The sequence below is a fragment of the Neophocaena asiaeorientalis genome, unplaced genomic scaffold (assembly GCF_003031525.2).
Source record: "Neophocaena asiaeorientalis asiaeorientalis breed wild unplaced genomic scaffold, Neophocaena_asiaeorientalis_V1.1 scaffold450, whole genome shotgun sequence".
Taxonomy (NCBI): Eukaryota; Metazoa; Chordata; class Mammalia; order Artiodactyla; family Phocoenidae; genus Neophocaena; species Neophocaena asiaeorientalis.
The window spans coordinates 4,478,545-4,490,920 of NW_020175674.1; the positions used below are offsets into that span (position 1 = coordinate 4,478,545).

General features: G+C 39.3%; 1 protein-coding gene across 1 annotated transcript in view; it reads right to left on the bottom strand.

The window, feature by feature from the left end:
- Positions 1-12,376, bottom strand: part of SMAP1 (small ArfGAP 1) — a 147,850-nt gene that overhangs the window by 90,596 nt on the left and 44,878 nt on the right. The window contains exon 3 of the mRNA XM_024731903.1: positions 11,429-11,562. Within this exon, the coding sequence (XP_024587671.1) occupies positions 11,429-11,562 (134 nt within the window). The remainder of the gene's footprint in view (positions 1-11,428; positions 11,563-12,376) is intronic.

The window sequence follows — 12,376 nt, forward strand, 5'->3', positions numbered from 1 at the left end:
TCCAGCTGCTGGAAAAGAAGGGCCACTGTTTTTGGTCTCAGGAGCTCTTTGGAAATATTTAATACAGAGTCCATTCCTTCCGTTTTCATGAAATTGCGTTTTAGGGGAGTTGATCTCTTTCTGTTTTAATTGTTGTTTTTAAGAACAAAGTAAGTAAACCACACGTATTTAAACATTAAAATTGTTAAATGATGATGTGGAATCAGAGGTACCAGTTTTCCTATTTTTCACAATTTCTAGATATTCTCAGATCTTGATTCATAAGGTGCAGCACTGGCTAAGTTGCTACAAATTCAGAGAATGAATTCTTTTTTCTTTTAAGCAATAAAATTAAACATTGTTATGACAAAACTGGAAAAGTTTCACATTACAGTCTTCTGTTATCTCTACTTACTATGAAATCATACCATTTGAAGTCCAGGGATAAACCACTACTTTCGTCCTAGGTGATTAAGACCCAGCTCAGGAGTCATCTGGACTCTTGCCCCTTCTGTCAGAAGTCTTAGTGATTCTAACTTTAATATTTTTGTAGGTTTATCCCGTTAATCAACCTCATTGCCACTACTTCAGCTGAAGATCTAGTCACCCACTGCCTAGGCCACTGCAGGAACAAGCCCCTTGGATTTATGTTCTTAAAAGGAACATAACGTTAGGTGTCGCTCTTCAACTGAGAACACGTTAAGAGCTCGTAGGCTGTCCCTCTCCCCATCCCCCATCCCTCACAGGATCAAGGCCAAACCAGCCCCTGCCCACAACTTCCACCTTCACCCCCTATGCACATACAACTGCACCCGATAACTACCTTACTTTCTCAAATACGACACGTTTTCTATCCTTCTGCCTAGAAGGCCCTCTGCACACTGCTGCATGCTTTTAGAAATTAATAAATAAAGGTCACTGTCAAAAAGGTAATGAGACATTTAAAAGATATGTTTAGAACTTATGATATCACTAGACACTGAGGGTATTTTTTTTTTAAGGGAAAAAAAGGAGCCACTACTAAGTAACTTGCTGAAAATGGCCCGTCATTTAGCCAACAAAGCCTAACCCCGAGCCCAGGTCTACAGAGTCCCAGGCCAGCGCCCTGACCACACCTGCTATTCTCGATCATCTTACATTCACAGAAAGCAGGAAGAGAAGCAACCTCGCCTCTAAAATACTGTGTGCAATGAAATTAACAATAATTGTGTTCCCACATGATCCACTCACACAGGTATTCTACATTCACTGCCACTCAACAACTTCCTACCCAACAGAGCACTCCCTATGGGACAGAAGCCCTTATCTTCAAGTAGCTTGTGATTTCTTTGGTTACACTCTCAGTCCCACCTAGACAGTACGGAATTAATAGGGTTAATGAGTGACTTGAGCCAAGAACTATAGCCAGTCACTAGGAAAAGGGAACTCTAAAAAGCATTACTGATATTTTTAAAAGTTTAAGCTCAAAAACAATTAATAAAATCAAGAGAAAAATCACAATCGTGCACATTCAGATTCAAAATAAATGTGACCTTTTCCCCCAATGGATTGTTTAAAATGCAAACATCCTATTAAACTTCACAGATTAAATTTTGCTATAGACAGTATCACATTTCTTTCTGCACATCAGGTAATAGATAAACCCCGCACTGTGCTGCCACCTTACTCTGCTCCTTTGAGGACACATTTAACAATCCTGGCAAGGAGTGGCCTAAGCTGAATCTCAGTCAAATGGTTCGCAGGGCAGCGGCAGGGTGGTGGTGGTGTGATGAATTGGGCGATTGTGACTGACATGTATACACTGATGTGTATAAAACTGATGACTAATAAGAACCTGCTGTATAAATAAATAAATAAATAAAATTAAAAAATACAATGAGAATGGGCCATTGCAGAAAATCTGTAAAATGGATACACAATTAAAAAAAAAAAAAGTTAAGTGTGTACATGAGGCCACAATTTGAGAAATTTCATCAGTTTGATGGAATTATAATGAGTCCTCCCACAAAATAAGAAAAAAGTTGTTTGACCAGGGGTCTCTTGAATAAGTGTATACCAAGAATTGTGAACTGAAAGCTTATTATGTGTCTGGTTATATAAGGCCCTATGGAAATTTATCTAAGGGTCAAAACCTTGAGAGGTTAAACAATGTTCTAACATATACAGGTCAAATGTGGTTAAATCATGGAGTGCTTCAAATTAGCTGTTTTAATGACAATTTTATTCTATTAAATATTATTTGTCATGGGAATTCTGTAACAGCAGTGACAGTTTCTGAAGCTCTGAGATGCTCCTTACAAAAAAAAAAAGTAGTACTAGATTAAAAACCCATGTACAATATTCACACTGAAATTTGGTGATGGAGGATCCCCACAAATCCCGAGATGCCATCAGGTAAGGACGAGGCATAATTGACCACTAGACCTGCCCGCAGCTAATGAGGTGTCAGGTGGATCTGAGAACAGACCACTAAGACAGTGGAGAAATACAAACTGGAAACTGCTGTGAACCAACGTGAAGAAAGCAGATGAAGCTGAAAGGGATTTTACCCACCCGAAGAGCAAGGAAGTGCAAGAAGCTGGGAATGGGGAGGCGCTCCCATGAGGAACCACCAGATCTCCCTTCCAGGACAGGGCCCTACACTGAGTAATTCAAAACGGAGTAGGACAGAAAAAATGGCGATAAAGGACGAGAAGGTCCAGATAAAAGTGGGAGAAGGGAACAGAGCGATCATCTCAGAAAACAAGTGGTTTTACTTTTTAAACATCATGTGAAAACAACAGAAGAGAGAGGTCTGTGAGGTTAGAAAAGCTATCTTGAATATGAGTTCCTTTTAAAGGTAATGAAAAACCAATGTCATATAAAGATGATCAACGGAAAACAAATCAAGGTCAAGTCTCATTAAAGTTATCAGAAAAGGAGAATAAGACGTGGAACAACATCTCTGACGGTGAAGCCACACGAGAACAAATACACCCAGGAAACAGATCAAAACGGTAGCCTATTAATTCTAAGCTAAAGCTAGAAGACATAAATACAAAATACGAAAAAATATGTAAAATGAGTTTAAGGATGTGGTGTTATGAAAGAACAACTAGATCAGAAATTAGAAACATGCAGAATTAAAACGAGAACTCAGGAAAAGAATTAGAAATAAAAGAAAAAATATTTCAGAAATGAATATGAAATCAAATAGATGACCAGAACAAATAAACACAGCAAACAACGATTTAAGAAAACTGGAGAGGCAAAAGAAGAAAAAAAATTTAATGAAAAAAAAAAAAGTAATGAAAAGGATCGAAGAAAGTGACAAATAATAGAGTCAGGCAATGAAGACCCAACAGCCAGGTAAGAGTCACTGAAAAAGTAAATTCAAACAAGGAAACACGATACTAAAAAACTAGTTTTTAAAAAGTCACTGAAATAAAAAATTTGAAACTACATATTGGAAGAGCATACCACATGCAGGCATTTCCTGTCTAAAAGAAACCTCTTATATTTCAAGACTGAGACAGGTCAAACATAAAAGCACGAAAGAAGACAGATCATGCAAACATCAAGCAAAAGAGGGCTGCAGTGGTTCCAGACGACCACCTAACAGCCGCGACACATCTACACCACCGCTGGGAAACAGAAAGATAATGAGCCAGCTACAGTGTTTTACACGTGCTAGTAGCCTCATTTAAAAACACAGGTAAGATTACTGTTAATAATATGTTTTATTTAATGCATCTTTCTCCTCTGCAGAACTCCCAGGAAAACATAATACCTTATCTCACCTGCACCTAAAGACTTAAAATGGTGCCATAATGCCATTTTTTGCAAGGAACTGACAATTTAATTACTCACCAAGGGCTAACACCAGGCCCGGAGAAAGGATCAATGTGATACATCCTTGGATCCTGCTCCAAGTAAAACAAACCTGCACAACCGCATGATTCAAGTAAAAATTTAAGTTTTGATTGCCTAACAACACTCTAGCTCCCGGTTTCCATTTTTTAAAGACGGCAGAGGGAGCTCACAGGAGGCTGAACTTAACATCAACTGCAAGTCGTTTCATTTCACAAAATTAATACGCTTCCAGAGAATAAAATTTATCATAACTCCATCCAAAACATACTATGTCAGAAAGTGAAAGAGGAGAAAACTTCTTCAGTGTGTTCAGGCACTTCCATCCCCAACTCTTAAACCTTTTACACCCCAATTTTACCACTGAGGATGCATACAACATGACCACAACATAAAAAGTACCTGTCACTTCAGTTGCCCTTCTACCTACAGAGTAGTTAAAGGAACTATCAAGTCCCTTTTGCCTATTCTCCCTGATTTGGCCTGATTAGGAATTCAAGCTGAGGTGGCAGAATACAGCAAAGCTTACTGATGAAGATTAGCCAGAAATCCATGATGTTAGTAGCTTCCTTAGGAAAAATCCTTTTCTAAGAAAAACCAAAAGTTTAAATTAAGACAAGCAGGTCAACGCTATGACACATCTATTGCCAAATTAAACTAAAGGCTACAACAAGTTACCTTACCGTAGGCTTTTCCGGGAATGACAAGGTTATCATAGAAATCTATACCTATTTATTTAGCTAGTGATTTTCTCTTTATGAAATAAAATATGAAGAGCAAAAAAGTTCGTCCAAAACATTTTTAGAACCCGTCTTTCAGACTTAACCCAATAATCTTGTCACATTCTTTTGAATTACTGAAGAGTTCAGAACATTTTTATCCTCTGGGGTGGAATTTGATTTTTGGAAAAAGTTGAATCACATCTCTAACTGTGATTCGCCGTCTTTATTCTAACACAGATAATGAAAATGTATTTTGAACTGCTGTGGTAACCAAAGAGGACGGGGCATACAATCAAAGAATCTCAAGCATGGAAGAGACTTCAGTCGTCCAAACTTCTCCCCACCTGCCACCCAATGCTTGGAGCCCAGCTACACACCTCCAGGTGCTCGTCCAGCCTCGGCACAAACGACCCAGTGATGGTAAACTGACTACTCTCCAAGGCAATCAATTTCAGTTTGGGGCGGCTTGAAATGCTGAAAAGTACTGCCTTCTAGTACCTGCATGTGTTACCTTGGAACTTCCACACACTAGCTTAAGTTAGACTCCCTATGGCTGCCGTATTTTTGGAATTTTACAAGTATATTGGAACATGCAGAGAAAAGGGGGAAAAATGGAAAGCAAAAGAAACAATGAAAAAATTAAGAACTGATGGAATACAAAGGCACAGGAAAGAAAGCCAGTCTGGATAACCAGATGATTATTTAAATTTTCGATGTACCAAGCTACAGGTAAATAGACATCTACCAATCTTAACATTTACAAACATACACATTAATTACTATGACTGTGGGCAAGATTTTCCATAATGAAACACTGAAACAATTTCATAAATCCTTTTTTCCTGTTTCCGTATGAAACAGCTAGAGGTTCTGTTTATACTGTTAAAGAGCAGCTGTTAATTCTGATATTCTGCTCTTTATTCTACTCAAATGCATCATGTTATCTAGCAAAAAAAAAAAAAAAAATCCATGCCTGGTAACATCTATTCCTTTCTCTTAACTTCTATCATTGCATTAGCAGTCGGCTTTCTATATTTTATGCAAAACATTTTTCACACAGCAACAAGGTTTTTAATTACTACACAAGAGTTCTTCAATATACAAATATGAGTAGATAATGTAAAACCATGTTGAAATTCCAGTGCCTTGGAATCAACCTAACGGGCTAACTCCAGCCTTACCAAACACACTTGGGAAAATTACCAATTACTTCATGCCAAGGATATCCAAGGTTTCTTAAGGCATGATGAATCCATGAATACCAAAGGTTTCGAACAGACAATCTAAAAGAAGAACTGAAACTCTATAGAAGTCACTACTGGAAAGAGAGGGAAAAACCATCTGCACTGAAAAATACCGGCTGAACCCACAAGAGTAACTGAGTTTTCCACATGGAGAAAGATAAAAGAGCAAAAAGGCTAAAGACAAAACTGTATCAAGTCTCCAGCAGGAGGGAAAAGCAGAAAAAGAAACAGGAAAAAAAATACAGCGCCTAAATAATGAAACAAAACAAAAGATGAGGATAGTAACTTTAAAGAAAAAGCTTCAAGGACGCAGCGACGAGTGTCAGGGAAGCAGGGAGTCCAAGGCGGAGGTGGGCGGAGAGCTGGGCGTGGCCACAGGAGTGACTGTACTCTTTGTGAGCGCAAACTCAGCAGAGTGACGGGAATAAAAATGAGCTAGCAGAGGCAAAAGTCAGGTAAAGAAATGAAATAGCAGGTAAAGACCTTACTCAAGAAATTCAGCTGCTAAAGGAGGGTAAGAGCCAGTCGCTGGAGGACAGTGGCCGGCCACCGTGAGTACCTGGTAAACGCTAACTGGTGAACAAGCAAACCAGTGAGTAAAGGAGCACAACAGAGTTGGGGGCTGTTTGTGGGGGTCAGAGGGTACAAGGCGAAACTTTTATGAAAGGCCGGAGTGTGGCAGCGTGTTTCAAAGAGGAGAAAAGAGTTTAAAGATGCCTCCAGGGGCTTCCCTGGTGGCACAGTGGTTGAGAGTCCACCTGCTGATGCAGGGGACACGGGTTCGTGCCCCGGTCCGGGAAGATCCCACATGCCGCAGAGCGGCTGCGCCCGTGAGCCATGGCCGCTGAGCCTGCGCGTCCGGAAAAGATGTCTCCAAATGAACATAATTTTTTTAATTAGGTGGAAAAGCAGGAAGGAAGGCTGAGAATGAAAATAAAGGCAGCGAAACCGGCACCCACCACCTTCCTCCACCCTGCCCCTAAAACGAGAACAAACAGCTGGAAGTCAGATCGGAAACATTCAGAGGATGGGTGGACAGAAAATGAGAGGAGAGCTTCTGTTCTTCTGTTGTAACAGTAAACGATGATGTGAGGAGAGCTGGGTTCAAAGACCCCTCCTTCTAGTCCAAAGTGTAGTCCAAAGCTAAAGCACAAATGGTAAAGCTATAACGACATGGAAGGGAAAATGCCTACAAAATGTTGAAGGCAAGTCCACTATGCCTAGGGAGACTGGATATATTTTATACATGAATACATTTTAGTTGTGTTATCTTGGTGTTTCCAAACAAATACCAATACCATATCAATAAATGACACTAGTAAGTAGTAAAACAAAGAGCACGTGAGAGACAATTACTAAAAGATTTATAGATACATAAAATATTAAAAGTGGTCCAAAAGTTATCAATTTAAACACCAAATATACGTAGTATACTTTCCACTATGGACAAAGTCTCACTAAGGTGTTTTATTGGACAACACAATTTACACGAAGCTATCTACAAAGTGAGCTAAGAAACTTTACTCTTCATTTTTTTTAATCCCCATTTCTTTTTTTTTAATTTACCTTTTTTATTGACGTACAGCTGATTTACACTGTTGTGTTACTCTCTGGTGCACAGCAAAGTGAGTGACTCAGTTATACATATATATATGTAATTTTTTTCATGTTCTTTTCCACTATGGTCTCTTGCAGGATATTGAATATAGTTCCCTGTGCTATGCAGTACGACCTTGTTGTTTACTGTATTCTTTACTTTAACTCCTTCAATACAGACACTGGAAAATGAATAATTAAGAATTTTTAAATAATGGGGAAAAATGGTAATCGAGATGTGGAGTTGATGAACCAGTACAAAATTTAAAAGAAAATCTATTGTATTTATAAAAGTATTGAAACATTGATCCTTTCCAAAAATTTGAGAAGTACCCAATAATAAACCCAAGATCAAAGACATTTAATCTATGAACCACTATTAAAAAAACTGTTTTATTAAAATTTAAGGTGAATAACTCTATTTCCATTCTATCAAAATACAAATAAGTTTTGGTAGATAAATTATTTTCTTTTAAAAGTAAGCATACAGCAATACTAACACAGCTATAACATGACAGATGCCCTAAACACTGACTGCCACACAAACATATAAATAACTGACATAAATATGATGTATATATAATATCAGTTGATAAGAAGTCCTGAGGCAAAACTTAGTATGTTAACAAAAACCACTTTTATTCAACAGGGTGACGGGGCTCAGAGATTAGATGTTTCCACATTTACTTATAAAATATAGAAAATAAATAAATAAAACCAAAACGAAGTATCATCTTTAAAAATGAGAGACACGATCCCCATGACATGTACAGGTGGTGGTGGGGAAGACCCAGAGCAGAACTGACGACACGCAGTGAAAGCATTTCTCTTACTCTGTGAGCAAGTATCGCCCAAGCAGTTTCTATGCTAAATAAATTCTTACATCGTAAGGATGTGGAGCACTAAATCACACTGCGATCTTCACTTTCCCCAATCTGAACCTAGACTCAGAGTTAATAAGAACAGACTCCAAAAGACAAAAGTTCCAATGCACAGCAACCTAAGGGAACAGAAATCAGTGCAGCGGCTGCCCCTGGGGGGTCCTGACTAGAAATGGACACAAGGAACCTCTCCCTAGTGATGGACGCGCTCAGAGTATCCGTACCGGGATTCTGCTGACACACACAGTCAGCTCTGCCCATGCACGGCCCCGTGTCCAGGAACTCCACCATTTCAGGTAAAGGACTTGAGCGTCCACGGATTTCGGTGTCCGTGGGGGTCCTGGCACCAACCTCCCGAGGATACAGGTGGATGACTATAAAGACATCTGCCAAGGTACGTAAAACTTTTATCTGGATTCTCTCTGTAATCATACCTCTTTTTTTTCCCTACATAAATAAATAAATAATGCCAAGGGTGGATAGAACTGGATTGTAAGGAACACACCTACCACCACAGGAAATAGGATCTGCTTAAAGCTGAATAAGGAGTGACCTCAACAGACAATGGATGCCACTACCTAACCACTCATCTCTGAATGCCTTACCATCCAATACCACTAAACGTGAATTACTTCTCACAAATATTCTCAAGAAGTAATTCTTCTATACTCAGTAATACCACACAATGGGTCCATTTGTTTGTTTACTCAGTAGTACATTTAGCAACCAATTCATCACAGCAGATTCACTAGGGAAGCTAATTGCTTAAGATCAGAAAGATACTCAGAGCAGCAACAGCGAGGGTCTGCGCAGTGAACAGATGGACTAATCCTACTGGTAACTGACAAGTCGGCACTACTGAGTGTTCAAGACGTGCCCGTCTAAAAAGAGCACAACACTGTAAATCACTATACCTCAATAAAAAGCATGCCAGGCACCGTTGTAAATGCTTTACCCGCCCTAACTTAGCTGGTCCTCACGGCCCCTGCATGGGGACAGTTGCCACCCCACCTCGCAGACAACCGCGCTCAGGCACCTGCGCTTGGGCATCCTGTCAGCACCGCCCAGGCCTACCTGGCCATCTGGCTCCAGAGACAACTTTCTCAATCACTTTGCTCTGCGGCCTCTCTAGAACCAGCGGCCTTAAAACAACCCCTGTGCTCCGCAGTGTGGAGCCTGGGGTCTTGGCCAACCGCTTCTTCCTCTTCACCACACAGCAGTCCAGGGCCAGTTTCCAAAGAACAACTCTGGCTTTGCCTGCAAGCAAGCCGACAAGCCCCCCACAAGATCTGTCCCTGTGGTTAGGCTTCCCTGCTCTTCTTTAAAGTGAAACTTCATTGTCTCCTCAATTTGATTTTGCAGGAGTGCACCTACCTTTACCCTCCTCACCTGCAGAAGCAGCCCCACGGCTTACGGAGCCACACAGAGCATCCTCTGTGAGAAGTACTCATCAAAAGTCTTGCATTCGAAAACAGTAATTCTTATCTGAAGAAGCTGACAGTTGGAACCATGCAAATGTGTTCAAATACCATTTCAAAGACTGTATGTTACTTAATAATTGCTTTCAAAATCCTTACACATTTAATAATATAGGATCTTGCTTTGTACCTGTAACCAATCCCACAGAAAACCAGTGGACTACAGCCCTCTGTTTGGGAAGTTATGCTCTAAACTATTAAAAAAGAACAACTGCCTACTTCAAATAACCTGCTACTCAACTCCTTTCAGCAGCCTAATTGAGAAAAATAATATTTCTGGAGAATTTAATTGTCCAGAGATTTCACATTTTCTCCTTAGTCTGAAATGAACCATTAAAAAGGCAATACACTGGGTCTTGAATGTTTTGTACCTCCATAATCCATTACAGACACCAAGCTACATTTTCAAGCTACATGTTTTCTTAAAAACAACTTAAACAACGTCATGAAATCTGTCACCACAGTTACTACAGAGATGTTACTAAGAACACTGCCTCATATAAAATGTTCAAAAAGCTCTGCTTCCTTGATTAACAAGTAAAATTTCTCCTCAAGGATCTCGAAAATACACAAAGTTCCATATTTCCTTTTATGCTCTAGCCAGCAAAATGTTCAAAAACTAGTCTAAGACTAAACTAAGTAAATTATGCTTGACTTTATGGCCTGAAAAATCTCTATCTTATTTTTTTTCCTTTGAGTATTTCTGAGGTTTAATTTTTTTTAATATTTAAATCTTTGCTACATCTGGAACTTACTTTGGCATAAATATGTCTTCAGTATAGAAATTTTACTTTCTTTAACCAAGTCTATGTATTGTTTTTTAATGACCACACCCTCCCAGCATTCTATTCTATTCTTTCCACCCTCACCCCACCCCACCCCACCCCACCCATGCCAATTTTTGTGTTATTTTTGTTCTTTTATGATTGTGAGATTTGTGTGTATATCACTGAAGTTCAACTACATATATCTGTATATTTAGGCTTCATGCTGACTAAAAGTAATTTGAAAAGGTCGTAAGAAAAAGTTATGTAATTTCACTGTGAACTATAAAATAATACCAGAGAAATAATCATTTTTACATTAGCAATTAACCTTAAGAACTAGCAAGTATGATTTTGAGGATTTAATACTGTCACACTGGAAAAAGGGCAAGCCCTTAAAATTACAAATTTCTCTCTAAAAAGCTAAACCGCTCGAAACAAGCCCAAATCAGTCACGAGAACATTTGCTAACTGGGCTGTCTTCCGACCCCTCGGCCCTATCTGCCTATGGAGAACACCCACCCCTGCACAGAAGGGAAGGCCTTCCAGTTAGCGCTCAGGAAGAGGTGGTCTGTTCTTTGTCTTTACCCAGGCGCCCTCTACTGACAGCAAAGCAAAACAGACTATGGAATTATATCTGCAAATTTCATCAGCACAAGGAAAATAAATTTATTTTTTAAATACTTCAAAATCAACATTTTATGTAAAAATAGATTAAAAACTGACTTTACTATAGAACCAAGAAAAAATACACATCTGTGAACTGACAATTCAGATAACACTCGAATTTTGTATGTGGCGTATCCATATTTCAATATACTACTTTTCAATGTTAATCCTTAGGTGCAATAAGGATTAAAGATTATAAATCCATTTTAAATATTTTCAATAATTTCTCGGTAGGGAGATGTTTACCTGGATCTGTTCCGGTGTCCATTGGTCTAGGTTGACTGACTTGACCCTGGATATATGAACCCCAAGATTCCTATGGATGCCAGCACATCTGATGCAAATAAACACACCAATATTCCAGGAAGCCCATCGAGGACCTAATTACAGAGAAGAAACAGAGAAAAGCTAGTATTAAAAAATAAAATAGGGCTTCCCTGGTGGCGCAGTGGTTGGAAGTCCGCCTGCCGATGCAGGGGACGCAGGTTCGTGCCCCAGTCCAGGAAGATCCCACACGCCGCAGAGTGGCTGGGGCCGTGAGCCATGGCCTCTGAGCCTGCGCGTCCAGAGCCTGTGCTCCGCAACGGGAGAGGCCACAACAGTGAGAGGCCCGCGTACCGCAAAAAAAAAAAACAAAAAATAAATAAAATAAAATATAACAGCATATAAGAAGCATTCTGGTTCTTTATACAATCGTAATTAATGGAGGCTTACAGAATTCACACGTTCAAATTTTCAAATGGCACAGCAGCAGCTTGCTAAGAAGATGTGTGTCTTGGCTGTGCTGAAAGGTTACAAATCAACCTTCAAGAACCTTAATGAGTTTACTTATTTTCTTTTCCTAGCAGCTTCCCCCCAAATCTAAGAATTTAAAACTACTTTATGTGAACAGTTTACTCACTCACCATATTTGAACCAGGAGTAGTAATATCCCACAGTAAAAAGTCCTTTATTAAATGTGTAGGGTATTGCTTAAAAGATTACCAACAAGTAAAAATCAAAGAGGTTTTAAAAAATGGAACAGAAATTAGTAGGAAACAGACAACCAACCTAAACAGAAAAATGGACAAAAAGATACAAATGAGTAATTCAGAAGAAATGTACAGCCAATAAACACATAAAAACCCTCACTGGTAATTAGGAGGAAATGCCCTTGAAAACTACAACTTCCATTTTGGTGGGGGGGGGGGGGGG